Raw genomic sequence first — 20,827 nt, 5'->3', positions numbered from 1 at the left:
TTAATAGACGAGTCATTTTTAGACTTAGTTTTTTTCTAGTAGTTCACAGTCCTCTCTTCCCTTCTGTCTTCTCTTCTTATTTCATTCTCTTTCTAAATATTACCCCCCCCCCCTTGTAACCCAGTCTTGACATATTGAGGCCAGTATACCCTGAGTGTGAAGCCTCTGTCTCTCTTTCTCTTTGTCCCTCTCTCTCTCTTTCTGTCTCTTCCTCTTTTGGCTTTTGTTCATTTGTTCTTCTGTGGACTCGTTGTTGTCACCCGGCAGACGACCTGAAAGGCCTTCTTCTAACGTCTGCGTTAAACCGCTGCCTTCGTTCTTCACCCCAACATGCAACACAACCCGTCATATATCATTCTTCTCCCTCTCTTTCTTTATCCTTCTGTTTGTTTCTCCTCCGTCTTGCTTCCTCTTTCCATCTTTCTCCGTTTCATGTTCTGAAGGCTGTTTTACTTCTAACCTCTGACTCATTCCGTCTCTTCTACGTCCTCATTGGTTGTGTTTTTCTTGTTCGTCTCAAACCTCTTCCTCCCATATTGATTTATCTTCGTGTTATTGTGTCTCTCACAGCCTTCTTCGCATCTGTCTTTCTTGCTCCGTTTTAATTATCCCGTACGTTCCGTCATCTATCATTCTTTTGGCTCGTTCTCTCTCGGAGCTCCGAGCCAGACGTCGCTGATGTACATCAGAAATAAATGCAGCTTCTGTTGTTTGTCCCTGGATCGACCTGAAGCCGGTCCTCAACAAACTGATCGTCCCGCTAAAGCTTGTTCCTGACAGGACGGGTCAAGTGGTCAAGTCTCACGGGCCCGAAGGTTCCCTCAATCACACGTCATGCGTAGAAGAGCCACCGTAGTCAAAGAATTGATCAATGAGAGTGCAGCCGATGAGGAAGTGTCTTAAGACTTGCATTCTCTCTACTGACCAGCAGGGGGCTGATGACGCTCCTGTTCTTACTCCCGCCTACAAAGCTCTGATTGGTCCGTTGTTAAAATAAATCTGAGATGTGATTCTGAGGTTTGGAACAAGGCTAGCCATAAGATGAATAGCCAACCGCTAACCATGTAAGCTAACCGTTGAAGCTACAAACGGTAGCATTGTATTGAGCTACTTCTTGGTGAAAGAATGACTGTTGGGAAACCAGACAGTGGAGAAGTAGAACCAGTTTCTCTTTGAATGCTTTATTGATTTTTTTCCATGAGTCCACTCAGTCGGAAAGTGTGCTCCACGAAAAAACTCAAACTTTTAACATCCCCATATGTTGAGTGTTTGGTACACTCTGGTGCTCTCAGCACATCCTGATTGGAACACAGTGAGTTTCAGCTCAATATCGGGTTCATTACGGGGCTTCATCGTCCTGCTGCACCTTTACGGGAGCTCCAGCTCCCTTGATTGCCTCGTTGCAGCTGTGAGCAACGTATCAAACAGCGGGCGAGTGCTCATCATTCCAGTTGCTGTGTTTGAGCATTTACTGGTAAAACAGACATAACAAAGGACACATCGTTGTAGAAAATGTTTCTCTACTTGCTCCTCTGACTAAACGGTTAGGTTTGGTTTGGTAAAAGATTGTGGTTTTGGTTGAAATTGCGTTACAGTTTAATCAATTACGTAATCCATGTGAAGTTACGTCAATTAGGAGCGTTTTGTACGGTAGCCTACCTAAGTCAACACTGACTCTTGGTTCATTGACAGTTTGTTTGACCCCCCCCCCCCCCCTTAGGGGTGCAGTGGATCTCAAAAACCCCACGGTTCGGATCGCATCACTTCCTCTCAAATATCGACTTTACATTGCCGTGAAAACATCTCCTTCAACATCTGTACTCGTACAAAAACTACATTTTACAAGATTACATTTGTACGCATCGTTGAAGTGTTAACTTCACCCAATACTCATTTTTACTGAACAGAGCCTGAACGCGTCATAATGGAAGTGAATTTCTGTACGTTAGCTGTTAGCTTCAGTTAGCTAACTCTCCCTCCAACACAGATTTGTTCTGTTGACAACGTATCATGATCAGGGATTGGCGAGCAGGAAGCATTACTGCCAATCTCCAGATAACGTACTTATTGAATATCTGCAGCAAAACTGGTGAAGAACGCTGGTTAAACTGTGCAGCGGATGGAGGTAGTAGTACTAGTCTAGTAGAGATGCTGAAGGGTTTCAGTGTCAGACGCCGAGGCCGGTGACAAAGCGTCTGGATTCGATGCCCCGGGAACCAGAACGGCGCCGACTGCGTCGTACCGCCACTAAGAAACCAGAAGCGGCGTTTCTAATTATCAACCGACGGCGGTGCTTTCAGGTCGTTTCGGGAAACACTGAACTTGACGCGGAATCCTTTCAGCCTCCCGGATGTCACGAATTGTTCTCATGCACTTCTATTTTTTGTTTTTTTTGCAGCAACAAATGAATAATAAAAGGTTTGTCAGTTTTGTCTCAAAGCCTCGAGCTTTGCAGGGATTTGCAGGCAGAGCGAGTTTGAAAAGAGTCACGGCGAGTTGAAATGTGACAGGAATGTTTCAATAATCCATCGTTACAGATTCGGTCACTTCTGGATAATCTCTCCACGAGAGGAACTTTAAACGTCTCTCATCACGCTCCTGCTGTCCCTCCGGCTCCGTCTCTCTTCATCCCTCTCTTCTTCTTTTCTGTCACCCTCCTCCATCTCTCCCTCCATCCATTCCCTTCTTCCTCAACGTCTCTCCTTCTCCCACCCATCTCTCCTTGTCTCTCACCCTCTCTTTTTCACACCTTTCTCTACTATATCTTTTCTCTCTCTCTCACTCCTTTCCTTGCATCATTGACGTCCTCGCTCTCGCAATACTTCACCGATCTCCCTCGATGGCGCTCTTGTCTCCTCACCGCCCTCCTCTTCTTCAGTCCATCTCGCCTAGAACTGGCTTCACAGAAACAAGCTGACATCAATCGCTTGTTCTGAAACACTAATCTTACAGGCTTTGTTAGTCTCTGCTGTCCTCACACTTCATTTAGGACGCCACAGGTTTACATCCCGAGTCCTACGTCTTACTTAAACCTGTCTTGTGGTTCAGTTTGGAGGACTTTCTTGCCGTCTTTCATCTCCTCTTCCCGTCTACTTTTCTCCTTCCTGTCGCCCGTTCTGTCTCTTTTCTTTTCACTGTTGCACTTGTCTGTTTTCCTCCCCGCCTCTATTTTTACACAGCGCTGCATGTTTCTCATATTTTCCTCTTCTTTCCCTCCGTCTTTCACTTCATTCCTGCTTCTTTCTCTTTTCCCATCATTCCCTCTATCTCCCCACATTTTCCCGTCTCCATTAATGCCTCAGTCTATACAGTCTCCCCCTCCCTTCCTCATCTCTCTCTCTCTCTCTCTCTCTCTCTCTCTCTCTCTCTCTCTCTCTCTCTCTCTCTCTCTCTCTTGGCTGGAGGTATAAATAGGACTCCTAATAAAGTGCTAATTAATCTCTGGTGACAAAATCAAAGAAAGCACATCTGCATTGCTGAGAGGAGCGACGGAGGAAAGGAAAAGGGGTAGACAGGAAGAGGGGGGGGGGAATGCGGGGAAGGATGGAGAGAAAAAATGCAGCGAGGTTAATGATAATGAGAGGAAGAAGAAAAAGAGAGAGAGAGAGAGAGAGAGAGAGAGAGAGAGAGCGAGAGACGGATTTAGTCAAAATGTTTGGATGATATCTTAAGTTATGATTCAAACATTTTACATTAAAAACAAAAAGGGGAGATTGATCTTTAACCTCAGTGAAAGATGTGATGGAGTGAAGAAGACGTTTCAAAGTGTCAGCCGGTTGGACACTCGACTGGTCAATGAGTCCGTTTCTTCTGCTGAATCATTTGATCAGCTCGTCTAGAGACCACCATCAAAACACCATCACTCTGCTCATTACCTCACCCTGTACAAGTCACTCATGTACGCATTATTCATGCACAACTATAGTACCGACTTTAATCAATGCAAAATCAATGCAACCTGGTCGTCCCTCGGAGGCCGAGTGTGCAGTGTTTGGTGCCATCTAGTGGCAAGATTGCAGATTGCAACCAACTGAAACTTGTCTGCCAAAATCTACAGTAGCCAACGCAAAAACAAACTCTATCGAGAGCGAGTGTCTGGTTTGACTTGACCACAGGCTAGTTTGGGATTTGTCCAGCAGGCTCTGAAAAGGTCCAACAACCAGCGATTTGTCAGGGTGACTTGTGTCCTTCAGTATCGGCACGTCTGTGGTCATGTTGACCCAAACGTCAATCTCTGCCTAAACCTAACAGAGTTGTTTCCTGTGAAGACGGACGTTTATCTTGAAAAGACTGCATGTAACGAGCTGAGTATTGCTAGCTTCTTTGTAAGATATCACATGAACCGTTGTGAGAGGATACGTTGCTTGAGTCCATCATATCTACGTAGGGGGCGTGTCCTCTTCACAGAGTCCGCCATGTTTCTACAACAGACCAAAACGGACCAACCAAACACAGGGTTTAGAGAGACCCGTTCACGTTTTTTTACGTTACCTGAAGACCACCGTACTTCTCCGACACACTTGTAACGTGAGCCTCAAGAGTGCAAAACCGTGATACCACCAGCCGCCACCTGCCTTCCGTTGCTCCTCCACTAGAGTCATTACGGTAAGGATGAACTCTGAGCTTAGGGAAAGGTGCTACCGTTGCACTCGGCAACTCACGTCACTGCAGGTAGGAGAGTAAGCGGAGGGGTATTCAGTTGGCTGCCATCTGCGGCCTCACCACTGGATGGCGCCAAATGTTACAAACTGTCCCTTTAAAGCCTCTTTAGTTCTTTTTCACGGATTGGAATATCCTTACATGCGCTTTCACGACAAACAAACCAGTTCCCGAGACAATAAAACTCTCGACTGAGAACTCAGAATGACGCTGACAGTAATACGCTAATGCGCGTGTATGAAATGACATCAAAACATCCTTTTAAGACTCAACTTTTTAGATCACGCGGCGCTGCAGCGACAGGGTTCCCGGTGGACGGGCAGCTAATCTGCAGAATAACCGTCAGCTGGCCCCCGGAGAGAAGAGGCGCCGGTTTTCAAAGCCACCGTTGCTCGGTCGTTCCCTGAGGTCCGGTGTGTGTAATGGGTTTGATGTGACTTCACAGGCAAACCTGCAGGTCTTGGAATTATTAAGCTTCAGAGAGGCTTTGACTTGGTGGTTTAAAAAGAAAAAGAAAAAAAAATCACAGGCCACCTGTTGCCCCTGCAGCACTACAGAGCGGGACCACAGCCTGGACTGTTGCTAGCGTTTGCATGACTAGAGGGACTTGGTGGGTTTTTTAGACTGAACAAAGGAACATTTCTTACTCGGTGACATGAAGTGAAAGTGGGTTCAAGTCCCTCGTGACCTTCTGACCCTAAACGAGACCTGTGAGCTCCCTATAGAGAGAGGGAAGTAACAGAACACCCCCTCAGGGGTTTATCATCTACATTACAGAGCATATGTTCGTTCAAATGTCATGTAAACAGCAGATGGTTCACGTTTGTTTCTTTACCACAAACAGGTTCTTTCAGGAAAATACTGACAATACCACCACGCTGCAGGAGACCGAGGCCGTATGGCTGGACCCGCTGGAGGGAAGGGAGGCGCGGGAGAACCGGAACCAGGACTGTGCAGGGTCAGACTGTCAGACCCTGCTGCAGTAGAATGAGAGGTTTTGTAAAGGGACTCTGGTGATTGGAAACACTACCGATTTTATCCACAGGGACCGACAAAACCAACGCAAAATGAAAAGTTCCTCGGAGAATCTTTAACACTGATCATCAGGTCGTTTAAAGCTACTTTAATCTCTTCAGCTATTAATGTATGTTGAAAGGTCACAGATCATGAAATTTAAGTTTAGAGGAACTATAAAAACTGTTGCGCGCTGACGTAACGTCTGGCGATAAACTCTCGTCGTGCGGTGACGGCCGTGAGGCTCTGACCTTTGATCTTATCACTTTAATGTCACTGATCTTTCATGAAGCGTCTTCTCCTCCGTCAATGAAGAAGACAGCGTCTCCTAAATGTCATCTCCCTAAAAGTGAGTCCTCATTATCACACACATCCCATGTGTGAAGGCATAGGAAACAGAAAAAGAGTTGAACAGACGCGCCGGTTCAAGTCGACGTAGCTGGACGATCAGAGCGGCAGCCATTTTGATGTGTTACCGTTATCAATGGGATCTTTGTAGCCGGCTAGCTCCTATATAAACTGAACAGACAGTGAAATGAGGAGCAGTGGAGCATTAGTCAAAATTGAACAACTCAATGCTTCATGCACACGCTCTTTACACAGCGTAGGAAAGCACCTTGCTATCGCCACACGAGTGACAACTTTGTTCGGCTCATTTTCTGTCACTATTGAAGCATTTCAGCATCTTTTGAATTAGCGAGCTAGCAAGCAACGAGAGGCAGCTGTCCGCTAATTAGCTAGCTGAAGCCGGCTAGCTGAAATCGGTTAGCTGGCTTAGCTGACAGCTGCCTCGAGCTTGTGTTAGTCAACTATCTTATTAGCAGACAGCTGCGTAGTTCACTAGCTAGCTTGCTAATTCAACTTCTGCCGAGTTGTAAAAAGAAGTCCAATTGTATAGAAGTCTAGTCTAAAATGACTCTACTTCTCTCTAGTGTCCAGCAGGGGGCGACTCCTCTGGTTGTATAGAAGTCTAGTCTAAAATGACTCTACTTCTCTCTAGTGTCCAGCAGGGGGCGACTCCTCTGGTTGTATAGAAGTCTAGTCTAAAATGACTCTACTTCTCTCTTGATTTATTCCCTCAGTAAACATTGTAAACATGAGTTTATGGTCTCAGTCTCTAGTTTACAGTCTTCTTCAATACAGCATGATGTTCATTTAGTACATTATGCTCCATTTAGAGTCAAACAGACCATAAAGCAGGGCATGATTTAGGGGCGGGGCTACATGCTGATTGACAGGTCTCTACATCACTCCTACCGCATTCCAAATATGGTCACATCTGTTCATCGGTTGCAAGAAAAGCCAAGATGGCGACGACCAAATCACCGAACTTAAGGTTTCAAAACGTCAGTCCACCAACGTCACGATGACCACGTCCACTTCCTGTATACGTTGTACTGTCTACTGTATATTGTATATTGTACTGACGTGTTTTGTCACCACAGCAACCAAAAAGAGATTGCCGTTTTCTTTTGCAGCCCACTAGTCACATGACCACGGAAAACAGTTTAATGTCCGTTCTACTCTCTGATATTAATATGTGAACCATCAGCGGTTCCCTCTGAAGTCCTCATCTGCGGTTCTCCGTTCTGTCTCTACGGTGATGGAGCTGCAGATACAGTGATGACAGATCAAGCCACTGCAGTGGGATGTCAGACTTGTTCTCTTGATGTCAGAAGTTCCTCTGATTTCTGGAGACTTTTGAAATACACTGATGTGGTGAAACTGTGACACACGTATTAGACACCAGACAGAGACGTACGTCCTTCACTGACTGTGTGGCAATAAAGGCAACTTTGACCCTCACCTCCTCCGGCTTTGTTGTTATTTGTATGATATAATCCCACAGCAGGGCTGCAGTGCGCCCTGACGGCCGATAGGCGGCGTTTTGTCCCCATTTGCAAACCTTTCCACTGCGTCTCCAGGCCTCACTTCAAAAGTATTAGATCCCCGAATGCATGAATAAATTAGCAGAAGAGGGAGATGGAAGAGGGGGGGGGGGGGGGGGGGGGGGGGTGCTGCACATCTCTCTCCTACAAACACAGGCAGAGGCGCGCGGGAAAATGAGCTGTAGGAGTCATCAGAAAACACAAAGAATGGAGAGGGGGAAACTAATGTAAGCCACTTTTAATGAGCAGGTAGCTCTATAGCGACAGCACGTGTTTCTAGACTGTAGGAGCCTCATAGAGACATAATAAAAGATGCAATTTAATCGCGATGCAATGTCACACTAGTGTTAACACGCAATCAATTCAATTAAGTCCATAATATCACCAGAGCGTTCAATGAACCACGACTTAAGAGCAACCACAAATATTCAAAAACAACTCTTTTCTTATGAATAAAAAGAAAACGAATGCAGCGCGTCATTGAATGACAGCAGACACGCTTTAGAATAAGACATATTAAAGCAACACATCCGGCGCAGTCCGTCACCGCAGAGTGAGAATACGCGCCCGATGGGGGGGGGGGGGGTCCTGTATCCTGCAGCCCGCAACAAAGCGTCAAGTCCCGCACAGATCAGTCGAAGTCATGATCGATGGCAGCGGAGAGAGAAAACACAAGTAGCCCGGAGCGCGAGACAGCGGAACTACCGAGAACAATAACGAAGAGAATGTTCAGTTTATGTTTACGTGTTTGTGTTTGTTTGTTGTTTACCTTTCTGCAGCAGCCTTCTTTTCAATATGGCCTGAAGAAAAAGCATTGTCCCCCCCACACCGGATCCAGACTGGACGAGTGATTCTCTCCTCATGGAAGAGCAGAAGAGGAAGAGGAAGAGGAAGAGGAAGAGGGAGGCACAACTTCAGTCTGCATGCACATCTCCCTCTCCCTCTCTCTCTCTCTCTCGCTCTCTCTCTCTCTCTCTCTCCCCCCTCTATCTCCCTTTACTCTCTCAAAGCCCCCCCCCTCCTCCCTGATGACACCAGCTGAACTGTTGGTGTGTGTGTGTGTGTGTGTGTGTGTGTGTGTGTGTGTGTGTGTGTGTGTGTGTGTGTGTGTGCGCGTGTTTTTAACACTCCTCAGGAGGAAAACAGGAATAAAAAATCCGTCTTTATAATCGACTGTAATCAGTCTGTTCTCAGTCTGCTTCTGTTCTGACAGAGATGATATTCCTGTTTTCTCGTGTTCTCCTCCTCGTTTTCTTTATGCACTAATTTAATTACAGGATTCTCTTTCTCTCTCTTTCTCTCTCTTTCTCTCTCTCTCTCTCTCTCTCTCTCTCTCTCTCTCTCTCTCAGTTTCTCTCCTGATTATGCAAAAAAAAAAATTTGTAGCTCAAAGCCTTCGGGACTTTTGATGCCCTAGTTTTTTTTTCTTCTTTTTCTTCAGAGTCTGTGTCTTGTGGGGCTGTATGTATGTGTGTGTGTGTGTGTGTGTGTGTGTGTGTGTGTGTGTGTGTGTGTGTGTGTGTGTGTGTGTGTGTGTGTGCGTGTGTGAGGCCCGCTGAAAGTGTAGCCGAGAGATGAAAGCTTCCAACTCCAGATCACGACTTATTTCTCGGCTCCCCTGTCGGTTGGTGATCATAAGGTGACCGATGGCGCTTGAAGTGACATGAAATCGAGACGTGCGCTCTCCCTTCACTCACACACACACACACATCCGTCCCACACGCCCAGCGAGTCGCCCGGGGAGTCGCCGCTGGAGGAGCATGCCTCAGCATATATTAAGAAGAAGGCAGAGGAACGTCGTGCTCGGCTTGATGAAAGTTTGCAAACGACAAGGAAAACGCTGCAGGTCGAGGGTCTGATGGACCGACACACTGGATGCTGTTAAGTTGAACGTGGAGACACTTCATTCCACGATACAAAGTCATCTGCAGCGCAGTTTGTCAGTATTTAGACTGTTTTGTTTTGGGAGCTGCTGACTCTCAGCTTTAATACAGAAGGTGCGAACTGTGTGGAAACCATTTTTTAATACCCTCAAGAGTAAAAAACCAAAAGGCCGTATTGTTCAGACATAACGGATGTGAACGCACCCAAAGCCCAGAGTCAGCGATTCAGCCTCCTATGGCGGCGCTTCGTTTCACATCCTGGAGAGCCGACGAAATGAGAAAAGGAATCCCCGGTTTGCACGCCGTTGTTGACACGAGAGCACACTCATACACAAACATGGGCTGATCCCCCTCATGAAGGAAGTCCAGCCGGAGAGGTAGAAGTCTGAAACACGTGGTAGCAGCTTGGTACAGGGCCGAGACCTGAACTTCAGCACCATGGACAGCGACGGCTGACCCGGCTCGTTCAGCTCCTCCTCCCCCCCAAACGCTTAAACCTTAATATCCCAACATGCACTGGCCGGTGTGCAGGAAGTCAAGGTTACACCCAGGCTGCTAGTTCACCACATGGTTCACACACACACACGCACACACACACACACACACACACACACACACACACACACACACAGGCTAAACCCTGATGTACAGACTCAAAGACTCCTGCTGAGTCAAGAAGGTTTAGAGCGGTGCCACTGCACCATCAGCAAGCGCTTAAAGGCTCCGGTGAGAACTTGAGAATTCAGTGTCGATTTTCACACAGTCTGCAACGACCCTGTTCACTTTTCTTTTTAGAGGCACTTGCCCATAATTTAGGAGCATTGCAATGATTTCTGTATTTAAAAAATGCAAGACGCAGCAAAACACTACGAGCTAAACTTAAAAAAAAAAAACGCATGGAGGCACTGTTTTTGCATTTGCATGCGACGCGCCGAGCTTGCGACTAACTCCAATGTTAACACACCAAGCGTCATTATTACATGTGAGCCGGACGCAGGACTTTCACCCAGGAGACAGCTGTTCATGTCCGTGCAAAAAAAAAAGTAAACGTTTGGTCACGTGAGTTATTCAATCAAGTTAACGTCAACCACGTTCTTGAGTGGTTTTGTTGCCTCAACCTAAACTTCCTGAGAAAAACTGAAGTTTATTTTGAAAAGACAGTATGCATGTAACAAACGCATATTAACACGCGTCCCTGACACGTCCAAAACTAAGGCTAGAGGGGTTCGTAGAGCGGTGAAGCAACGTAACGCAACAACGTAACGTAACGCAACAACGTAACACAACAACGTAACGCAACAACGTAGCGCAACAACGTAACGCAACAACGTAACGCAACAACGTAACGCAACAACGTAACGCAACAACGTAGCGCAACAACGTAGCGCAACAACGTAGCGTAACAACGTAACGCAACAACGTAACGCAACAACATAACAACGCAACGTAACGCAACAACGTAACGCAACAACGTAGCGCAACAACGTAACGCAACAACGTAACGCAACAACGTAACCGCAACAACGTAACGCAACAACGTAACGCAACAACATAACGTAACGCAACAACATAACGTAACGCAACAGCGTAACGCAACAGCGTAACGCAACAGCGTAACGCAACAACGTAACGCAACAACGTAACAACGCAGCGTAACGCAACAGCGTAACGCAACAGCGTAACGCAACAGTGTAGCGCAACAGCGTAGCGCAACAACGTAGCGCAACAACGTAGCGCAACAACGTAGCGCAACAACGTAGCGCAACAACGTAGCGCAACAACGTAGCGCAACAACGTAACGCAACAACGCAACGCAACAACGTAGCGCAACAACGCAGCGCAACAACGTAACGCTACTGCTGTTATTCTGTGAGTCTGGACGTCACAATTCATCTGGAGACTCTCAATCATTGCAGGACGAACCGCTGCCGGACCACCAGCAGAGGAAGGATTTGTGTCTCCATCAACAGAGACGCACGTCTCCTGCTGATTTGGTGAACAGATATGTTCCTCCTCCCAGCTGTCAGGCAGTGGAAGGCTGCGATCACACCGGGTAGCTTCCAGGCATGTGGAACTCTAAAGCAGGGCATCGCTATTAACAAGCAAAGGGCTTCCATAAACATTGCCTGGGTAACATAAAGGTTGAAAAAGAACGTCTATATAGTCTCCAGGCTTCTGTTATTCACGCGTCGCACTCGTCTGCAAGAAGTGTCAGACACAGAAGTTTTCATAAGTTTCTGTCTCGGGGAAGAAATCTTTTCATGTCTTCATGGTGGAATATCTGAGGTGAGGAGAACACAGAATATAAAAGCTACCGCAGAAGCTTTTGATTTGATATCTGCCATTGCACACCAGCGACACACTGGAGAATGATGGATTGTGCAATATATATATATATATATAGTATATAAAAAGTAATATGTTTTAAAGGGGACATTTCATGAAAGACTCAGTGATTCAGTGCGTGTGCACATACCGCTGGTATCTTGATTGCCTTCCGACACACAACCGGAAAATAAGACAACCCAGTCAGTTATTGTACGTGTCAAATGCAGGTTCATTAGCAACACAATGCCCCCCCCCCCCCCCCCCCCCCCCCCCCATCTGAGTACCTCCACTAAAAAAAAAAAAAGAGTAAAAGAAGCTCAAATCTTTTCCTTAATCCGTGTAGTTTTATCATGAATCTAAAAACTAAAAAAGTAAATTTACGTTGGAAGTTTATTTTGAAAAGATCGTTGCACGTAACGAGCCAACGTATAATCATACGTGGTTCTCCTCGTATGATATATCCAGGGCGGCAACCTCCAGTTCTGCCGAGTGAAGCCGATGCTTCACGTGTTAAAGCTGCATTCTCTCTAGTGTCCACCAGGGGGCGACTCCTCTGGTTGTATAGAAGTCTAGTCTAAAATGACTCTACTTCTCTCTTGATTTATTCCCTCAGTAAACATTGTAAACATGAGTTTATGGTCTCAATCTCTAGTTTACAGTCTTCTTCAATGCAGCATGATGTTTTTTGATTTTCTTTGAAAACAAAGATGGTGACGGGCCAAAAACCAAGATAGCGCGACGGTCAAAAGTGCCAACTTGAAACTGTAGTTCACAAATAAATGAGCTTTACAGTAGAGACACATTTAAAGAGACTATTTTCACCAACGTTGGATGTGTAGCATTAATGTTTCACATCCACTGTGATTACTAGCTGTAAATTAAGGATGACATTTAAATAAGCATGTGCTACGTGATTGGCTTAACAGCAATAATTGAGATGGAGCGCAGGGGAAATGTTCATCTTCACACCACAAAGGCATTGAAAAGAATAGAGGACAGAAGTAGCCTGACACTAAAGTTGTGGCAGAGGAAAGTCAGGTTGTGGAGGCCAGCAGGCTTAACAAAGCGGTTCAGCTCTCACCTCATAACAATGCAGTTTGTCTGAGTGATGGGTTGAACCTTAAACTTCTCTCAGGCTGTTTAATAGCCAGAAGTGAACCATTACCTAACATCGTGTTCCTAGAATGCATCTCCAGTGTGAGCAGTTTTCACACAATCCTCCCCTGGTGGAGGACGGTAAAGTTCTCATTCTGACCGTCCACCACACAAAATCTGTGTTTTAACTCATTTCACAAGAACCTGTGAGACCTTGTTGTGTTGTGTTGTGTTCTGCAGCTGCTTCTATTCATCACTCTCCTTCCCCTGGCCTTAGGTGTGTGTGTGTGTGTGTGTGTGTGTGTGTGTGTGTGTGTGTGTGTGTGTGTGTGTGTGTGTGTGTGTGTGTGTGTGTGTGTGTGTGTGTGTGTGTGTGTGTGTGTGTGTGTGTGTGTGTGTGTGTGTGTGTGGTAGATATTTATTAGACATGAAGGAATGTATGATTTGTGCATTGCCATGGTTTGGTATTTTGTGAGACCTCAGAGTCCTTCACACTTGGCATACTTTATTGAGAAGGCTCAGGGTGTCCGGAGGTAAACAATAAGATGCAGACCGTGGAGATAATCTCTCCTGATAAACATGGATGAGAAATGATCTTGACTGAGGGTTACACATTTATAGCTGTTTCCTTGGTTATGTTTGATCATATATGAAGTGAGGCATTCATTGTAAACCTGCCTAAAGTATAGAATGTTTCAAAACTGTTTGGTTTAAGTTAGAAAAAAGATATTGGTTTGTGTTAAAATAATAACATAACCCAGCAACGTAATGCAACAATATAGCGCAACAACGTAACGTAATGATGTAGCGTAACGACGTAGCTTAACAACGTAGCACAACAACGTAGCGCAACAACGTAACGCAACAACGTAACGCAACAACGTAACGCAACAACGTAACGCAACAACGTAACGCAACAAGGTAACGCAACAAGGTAACGCAACAAGGTAACGCAACAACGTAACGCAACAACGTAACGCAACAACGTAACGCAAAAACGTAACGCAACAAGGTACCGCAACAACGGAACGCAACAACGGAACGCAACAACGGAACGCAACAACGGTAACGCAACAACGTAATTAGGGTAAATAAACAACAACCTCCAAAGGGTAACAAATACAGTTTACTTTTGGATTCACGCTGGACATGAACTGTGGTCTCCTGTGTGAACGTCCCGCATTTGTTTACGATCATTTTCACACCAGTTAACACAATAGTGTAACACAATAGTGTTAACTGTTCATAATGGTTTCCATTATGAAGATTTTCAGGTTTTTCTCTTCCTTGCGTCACAATTTAATCAGTTAAATTTCTTGAAAATTACCACAGAGATGAATCATCACCTCCCCTTACTCTGTCTTAACAAAACCATTATCTTCTTCATAGAGTTAGTGTCTGTTTGCAAGGATATTGCAGTAGGTTCCTGTACGATGCACATTCATTTACAGTCTGCCGCAAGCGCAAGTTGTTGTTTTCAATGCTAATTCCCTCATTTTGTTCTCAATTGAAGCCATCGGATTCCAACAGAGATGTTTTACTTCTAGCTGGTCGCAGAGGCGCCGTCACCAAGAGAAGTGTCAAAAATGTTCTCGCCATCTGAGGAAAAAGGTCTTTTCATCATTTTCCTGTGTCCACAGTGAACCATCTGAAGTGAGTTGTCCTCCTAGAGGAGGTGGAAGTCTGCTGGCTCTCACTCCTGCTGGGTTTTATTTCCATCTCTCCTCTGCTAGAGAGCATGACTTCAAATTGCACGCTAGAAATTGGTAGTTTGATGTTTTTCCCTCTCTCTCAGTCGCTTACGTCGAACATCACTTTAGAATGTTCCTGTGAATTATTGAGCTGCACACAGTCCACAAGACGTGACCAATACATGTCCTGAAAAGGGGATTAGCAGAACCGTAATGTAAAGGAACAGTCTGTAATAATGTGGTAAAGAAATGCATCTTCATGAAATGGTTCATATGATAATAATACATACAGAGATTGCAAACAGACATTTGGAATAAAAGGACAGTATACCAGCGCGCATACTTAATACTCTTTACTATGATAACTGCACCGGCTACCAACACCGAACCCAACATCTTTTGGATTTTGCCGTTTGCTGACAAGGATGCCATGAATCAACCAACGTCAGATCCCCCGACGAGGCAGGGGTTATTTAATTAGTCGGTCAATTGTTACGCTGTTGGTTGGGGAAGTTGGACAGGGTTGTTGAAGCACACGGAAGCAGCCACCTATGAGTGACGCCACACCCTCCACATTGTACACCGTCTACAGTACAAGGACTGTGTGAGGCGAAGCTACGAGCGAACGGTAGCTCTGGTGGTTCTCACCTCCGTCAGTGTGAACCAGAGCTGTGAGGTTCACTGACTGTAGTGACATATCCATTTACCACGGTTGATGGTTTTCTAGCCTTAACTGTGCCGTTAGTGCAAAGACGCTCCGTGCGCTCTGACTCCTTCTACGTTTCGACGGTGAACCCAGCGAGCTAAAGAGGCCCAGTGAATGAGTCCATGACGATGAGCAGCTGATGTGGAGGCAGTCAGGTCTTCTTCTGTTTTGTTTCTCTTGCTCACTCGACCCAGAAGAACAGTCTCTAGAGTCTTCCTGTCCGTGTTTCTTTCTGCACAATACGGTCTGGTATCTTTCCTTCCCATGCCCTTGATATCATAGATCTCTCTCTCTCTCTCTCTCTCTCTCTCTCTCTCTCTCTCTCTCTCTCTCTCTCTCCCTTCTCAGCACCTTATTTAACGTGATGAACTCAAATCCAATACACTCGCGGCTGCTTTTTTCTCTCTCTCTCTCTCTCTCTCCGGGTCAGGTCAGGGTGATTAAACTCCGTCCCACCTGGTGTGTCAAGTTGATTAAATCGAACGGCAGCCTCTGCTGGGGACAGCAGCAGAATGGAACTAAGTGTTCTTCACACACACACACACACACACACACACACACACACACACACACACACACACTCACACACATACAGAAGCAGGACTAACGTACGCTGACAGGTCCTGGCTCCTGATAACTTCCTGTGCAGCCGCTCAGTCAGTCAGGGGGCCTTAATTCTACTGGACAAACAAGAACCCCTGGTGTAATCTAATTGGACAAGTGGGCCTCCAGATACAACATAATTGGGCAGCCTCTTGTTAACAGACACAGGTGTTGCTCTGGATAGACACGACAGTGGGTCCACAAACCGAGTCGGCAGAAATTTGGGTTTCTGCAAACCACACAATAACCGCTCTTTGCAGACTTTCTTACGTCCCGTTAGTTCGGGTTGGTAGATTTCACACGGGACACTAACAGCTGTGTCCAGGGTGAAAGTCCTGTGTTTGCTTGACCCATGAACCACTTAACTGTCGTCCATCTTTCACTGACGATACGCTCGATATATATAGATATACGTCGTCACTCACTCCGACCGAACGCAACAATGTCACGTTCAACCAATCTGTGGTTTTCACAAATGTACAATGCCGACATTCTGTCTGGTGGCTGGGTCTGTTACTGAGATGCTCTGCAGGAATAGATAATATACAATCCTTCTTTTTAGTACTTTCCAAAGTTCTTATTATGTGTTCTGGCTCTCTCAAATATGCTAAATTATGCATCAAAAAGCCTCTCTGTTGTCTTACTTCATGACTCATGATGCGCTCTGGATTGGTACATCATTTTGATCTGATGCATTTTTTATTTGTGTCTTAAGTTGCAGGACTCACTGTCCCGATTCAGGGACGCAGGGGAGGGAGGTGTGCATGGAGGCGATCAGTTATCGTAGAGTTAGGCAACTAAACTAAAACATTTGGTTAAAGTCCATTTAAAAAAGATCCGGGAGATTGGGAGCATTTCGATTGCCTCTCAACGGCTCTCAACATGGCCGGCGTCCTAACTAGCTAACGGTGCTAACAGCGCTAACGGCGCAAAAGTGAAAGCGCTGACGGAGCTAACAGTGTTTACCTGAGGGGGAACTGAAGGGGGGGCGCTACGCTTCCACGAAAACGTCGTTAATTGCCAAAAACAAAACGAGCGTTTCGTTCCGCTTCTTACTATTCTGACTTAGCGAGTAAACATGTAGATGTTCAGCGCTGTGTTGAATAATCCCGTGGACACTGAGGGACAGACTTAGTCATACAAGGATCCCCCGTCCTCTCCCCCCCCCCCCCCCCCCCCCCCAAGACCTCAGGCTGTCTCACAGAGCAGCTGCAGCAACATCTGAAGGAGCGAGGCCTGCAGCAAAGAGACTCCACTGGGTTTGTTCAGCTCCTCCCCTTCCTCAGAAGCAGCTCATTGTTTAACGAGCAGACTCTGCGATTGACGGGTCGAGTCGGCCTCGTCTTCAGACCGCGGCGGTGGCGGAGAGGTTGGACCTCGAGCCTTTCAACGCGGATGAAATGATAATTGAGCTCGTCGGTCTGGATTTGAGAGAAATTAGAGCTATTACTTCCCCGCGGGCGGGGCGCAGAGTAAATGTATATAATTAAGGACTTTGTTGCCGCGGCGACGGCGGTCCACAGCGTCCGTGTTCTAAAGGAGCTGTCTCCGTATGACAGTTCCACCGACTGCCGCTGTGAATAATCGATTAAAGATCCGCTGACTTGAAGGTGCGACGCCGCCGACGAGACGAGTGCAGCTGTGCCGAAGTGAGTCTAATCGTCCAGCGGGCCGTGGCGAGGACACGCCAATAATTTGAATAATTTGAATAATTTAGATTTGCTTGAGTTTTGGTTTTGATTGCGGGTTGGTCCTTCTATATGTGGCGGCCTTCCTCCATGCAGCCGGGTCTCTAGTACCTCAGTAGGTTAACAAACGAACCAACACAACAACGCTTTTACTACACCTAACCATTGAACACAACTAACAGGCAATACTCAGCGTCACGATTAGTTAGCTCGGAGGTACGGCAACTTTAGTTGCCAGATGTGGCGAGAGCGTTGCTGAGACAGAGAAAAGCTCCTGAAAAGTTTGTTTTCTTCTGATCTCTGTTCCATTTCAGTGTCAGAATGTTTAAAAAAATGGGTCAATATTCACTCTGGTGACTTGAAAGACTCGCTTTATAATCCGTGTTCACGTCTCCCGTTGGAGTCAATAGACTCAGGACTTAGGAGTTAGGAGTTAGGAGTTAGGAGACGAAGCCAGTGTCTCTTGGTCACTGTTGCTTCTTGTTCATATTCAATGTCACCAATAATGTCCCCAAATGTGAACAAAGGCAACGCGTGAGCATTTAGCATGCAGCTAAAGCAAACGAGCGTCGTTCGTTTTGTTCCCGTTCTCTAATAATTTCATCTTCCTTCACGTCCTCGTTTGTTATTTATTTATCTATTAAAATATAACGTGCACAACAGGCACACATAATACATCTGTGCATGCTGATGAGTCCTGCCACAGTTAATAAGGATCTCACACACACACACACACACACACACACACACACACACAGAAATACAGGATAGTGAGTTCTGCTCGACTTAATTAGGACCGTGGACACACGCGAGACTCATGCCGCAGCTAATGAAGCATGCTGGTAAAATACTCGGGGCTCATTATTTTCAGCTTTCTTTTTTTAAAAATATTCAGGATTATATTGAATTGATATTTAAATTGAAAAACAAGATCAGAGACTTCCAGCATTAACCCTCTCACAGTCTGTTCACTGTAACATTTCGGCTTCTTAAAAACGTCTTATTCAGCGTGCGGTTGCACTTAGCTCCGCCCCCTCGGGTCACGGTGACTACGTCCACTTCTTCTACCGTCTGTGGAGAAAACACCTACAAAGGCAACACTGGCAAAATCTCTCTTGAGGCTGGAACACATTGAGACTCCAGAGGAGGGAGTTCACCTGTGACTGTTCACCTGTGACTGTTCACCTGTGACTGTTCACCTGTGACTGTTCACCTGTGACAGCACAGAGCTGTTGTTAAGCTCCGCCCTCTTACTGGAATCAGTAGCTGTAACGCATTCAACTGAATTTAAAATAAGACAAACAGTAATCTCCTTACTGTATCTGATACTACGTGATGCCACGACTACGCCGTGAGCTGTCAATCAGCGTGTAGCCCCGCCCCTAAATCATCCCCTCTTTCTGGTCTGTTTGACTCTAAATGGAGCATAATGTACTAAATGAACATCATGCTGTATTGAAGAAGACTGTAAACTAGAGATTGAGACCATAAACTCATGTTTACAATGTTTACTGAGGGAATAAATCAAGAGAGAAGTAGAGTCATTTTAGACTAGACTTCTATACAACCAGAGGAGTCGCCCCCTGCTGGACACTAGAGCAAATGCAGCTTTAACACACTCATGGTAAAAAGTGATATAGCTAAAATATGGCAAAAATAAAAAAATATGCTTTATATGTCAGAATATTTGGTCTCATGTTAGAACCTTTGTGACCCTGATCACTTCCTTTTGGACTCGTTGAACTTTCACTTTTCAGAACTGGAGCCGTTGGAGCGTCACATGAACAAATCGGCTCGACGAAGCCCAGCGGGCCGAAAGACACGAGGCCCCCCCCCTCTTCTCCCCTCCTCTTCCCTCCCCTCTTCTCCCCTCCTCTTCCCTCCCTCCTCTCCTCTCCCCTCCCCTCTTCTCCCCTCCTCTCCTCTCCCCTCCTCTCCTCTCCGATGTTAACGGCCTCGTCCGTAACGAGCTGTGGTGACGGGAGGAGAGCCGGCGAACGCGTGGCTGACCTCAGACAGTGGGGGGGGGGGGGGGGGGGGGGGAGGGGGGCGTCCGCTTATCAAGCTAATGTGGTGTGAGACCATGAGCGTGAGTCTGTAATGAACTGGAGTCGGACTGGGGTCGGACTCGTCTTCGTGTCCCCCGTCACGGCTCGGTGAGCTCGTCACTGGTTGGTGGCGGAGGTTAAGGGCAGAGGGGGTGAAAGCAGCCGTGACGGGGGGGGGGGGGGTTCAGGGGTTACTGAAGGTCGCTGCTTCACAAACTACGGGTCGTGTTCGTGTCACGTTACCCGGTCCAGGCGGACTGTCGTTGGTCCCGGTTGCATAACAATGAGTTTAGTGTCTCCAGTAAATTCACACATCTTGAGCAGTTGAAGCTCTGTTGAAGCTGCTTTAGTCGTCCGCTATGGAGCAGCTGCTCATGGTTAACCTCCATCTGACTCATTCTATATTTCACAGAAGCGTTTTAAGTTACAATATGTAGAATTGTGTAACTGTTTATTAAAGTATTTTAAGGTCATCTGGGTCAGTCTGGAGTTGTTCTTACTGACATCGGTTTTTTTGTCTTTATCATATTAAATAATAAACGGTAAACAATAACAATGTAGCCAACGTGGTCATGGTCACTTAATGTTCTGTTAATAACAGACATGTGCATTAATGAGCCGATATATTAATACAAATTAATTGTTTTTTTTGTGAAATAAAATAAATAAAATGTATTTATTTTACAAAACAAAATTTGAAAAATTGTGAAACCAATCAATTATGCAAAATCAATTAAAAAAAAAAGTTTTCTTTATTAATAAATAGATATTACTAGCTTTGATGCTTTTTAATAATTATCTTGAGATCAAAACCCAAAAACAAAATTGCAAAATTGCAAAAAACCATCAATTCAGTAACATTTTGACAATTTTTAGCAAAAAGAAAATGATGATACATTTTGTAGAGAATAGTAAGGAATAAATATGATGAATGGAGATGAAATGATTATGAAATGAAGGATTACCTGAACTCTTCTTCTTATTTTAGTTAAATATGCTGAATAAAGACACACAGGGACAGGTTGTGTTTGACTGAGTAAAGATTTACAGCCACTTATTATTAATAATAATAATAATAATAATGCAGAATGCCTGGCTGCCTCCTTCGTAAAGATGCAAAGCCGCTTTGTGAAGCAAATTAGAACTCCTGGAATATCAAAGGAGTCTTTCACGGCGTCTTAGCGCAGAGCGTCCGTGAACGCGCTGGCGGAGGAACCGGATCA

The 20,827-nt window shown here is 45.7% G+C and overlaps 1 protein-coding gene across 4 annotated transcripts in view; it reads right to left on the bottom strand.

Moving 5' to 3' along the window:
• Positions 1 to 20,827, bottom strand: part of LOC137880637 (glutamate receptor-interacting protein 2-like) — a 161,688-nt gene that overhangs the window by 70,472 nt on the left and 70,389 nt on the right. The window contains exon 1 of one of the 4 annotated variants that reach the window (XM_068722114.1): positions 8,332 to 8,396. The exons of the other annotated variants lie outside the window; for them this stretch is intronic. Coding sequence (XP_068578215.1) covers positions 8,332 to 8,377 — 46 coding nt within the window. The 5' untranslated portion in view covers positions 8,378 to 8,396. Of the gene's footprint in view, positions 1 to 8,331; positions 8,397 to 20,827 lie in introns of those variants that run through there. 4 annotated transcript variants of the gene reach the window in all.

This window comes from Cebidichthys violaceus, unplaced genomic scaffold (genome assembly GCF_023349555.1).
Source record: "Cebidichthys violaceus isolate CVI_PGR_0920_01 unplaced genomic scaffold, fCebVio1.0.p SCAF_29, whole genome shotgun sequence".
NCBI lineage: Eukaryota > Metazoa > Chordata > Actinopteri > Perciformes > Stichaeidae > Cebidichthys > Cebidichthys violaceus.
Note: the sequence above shows the minus strand (reverse complement) of the source record. Positions and strands in the feature narration are given on the sequence as shown.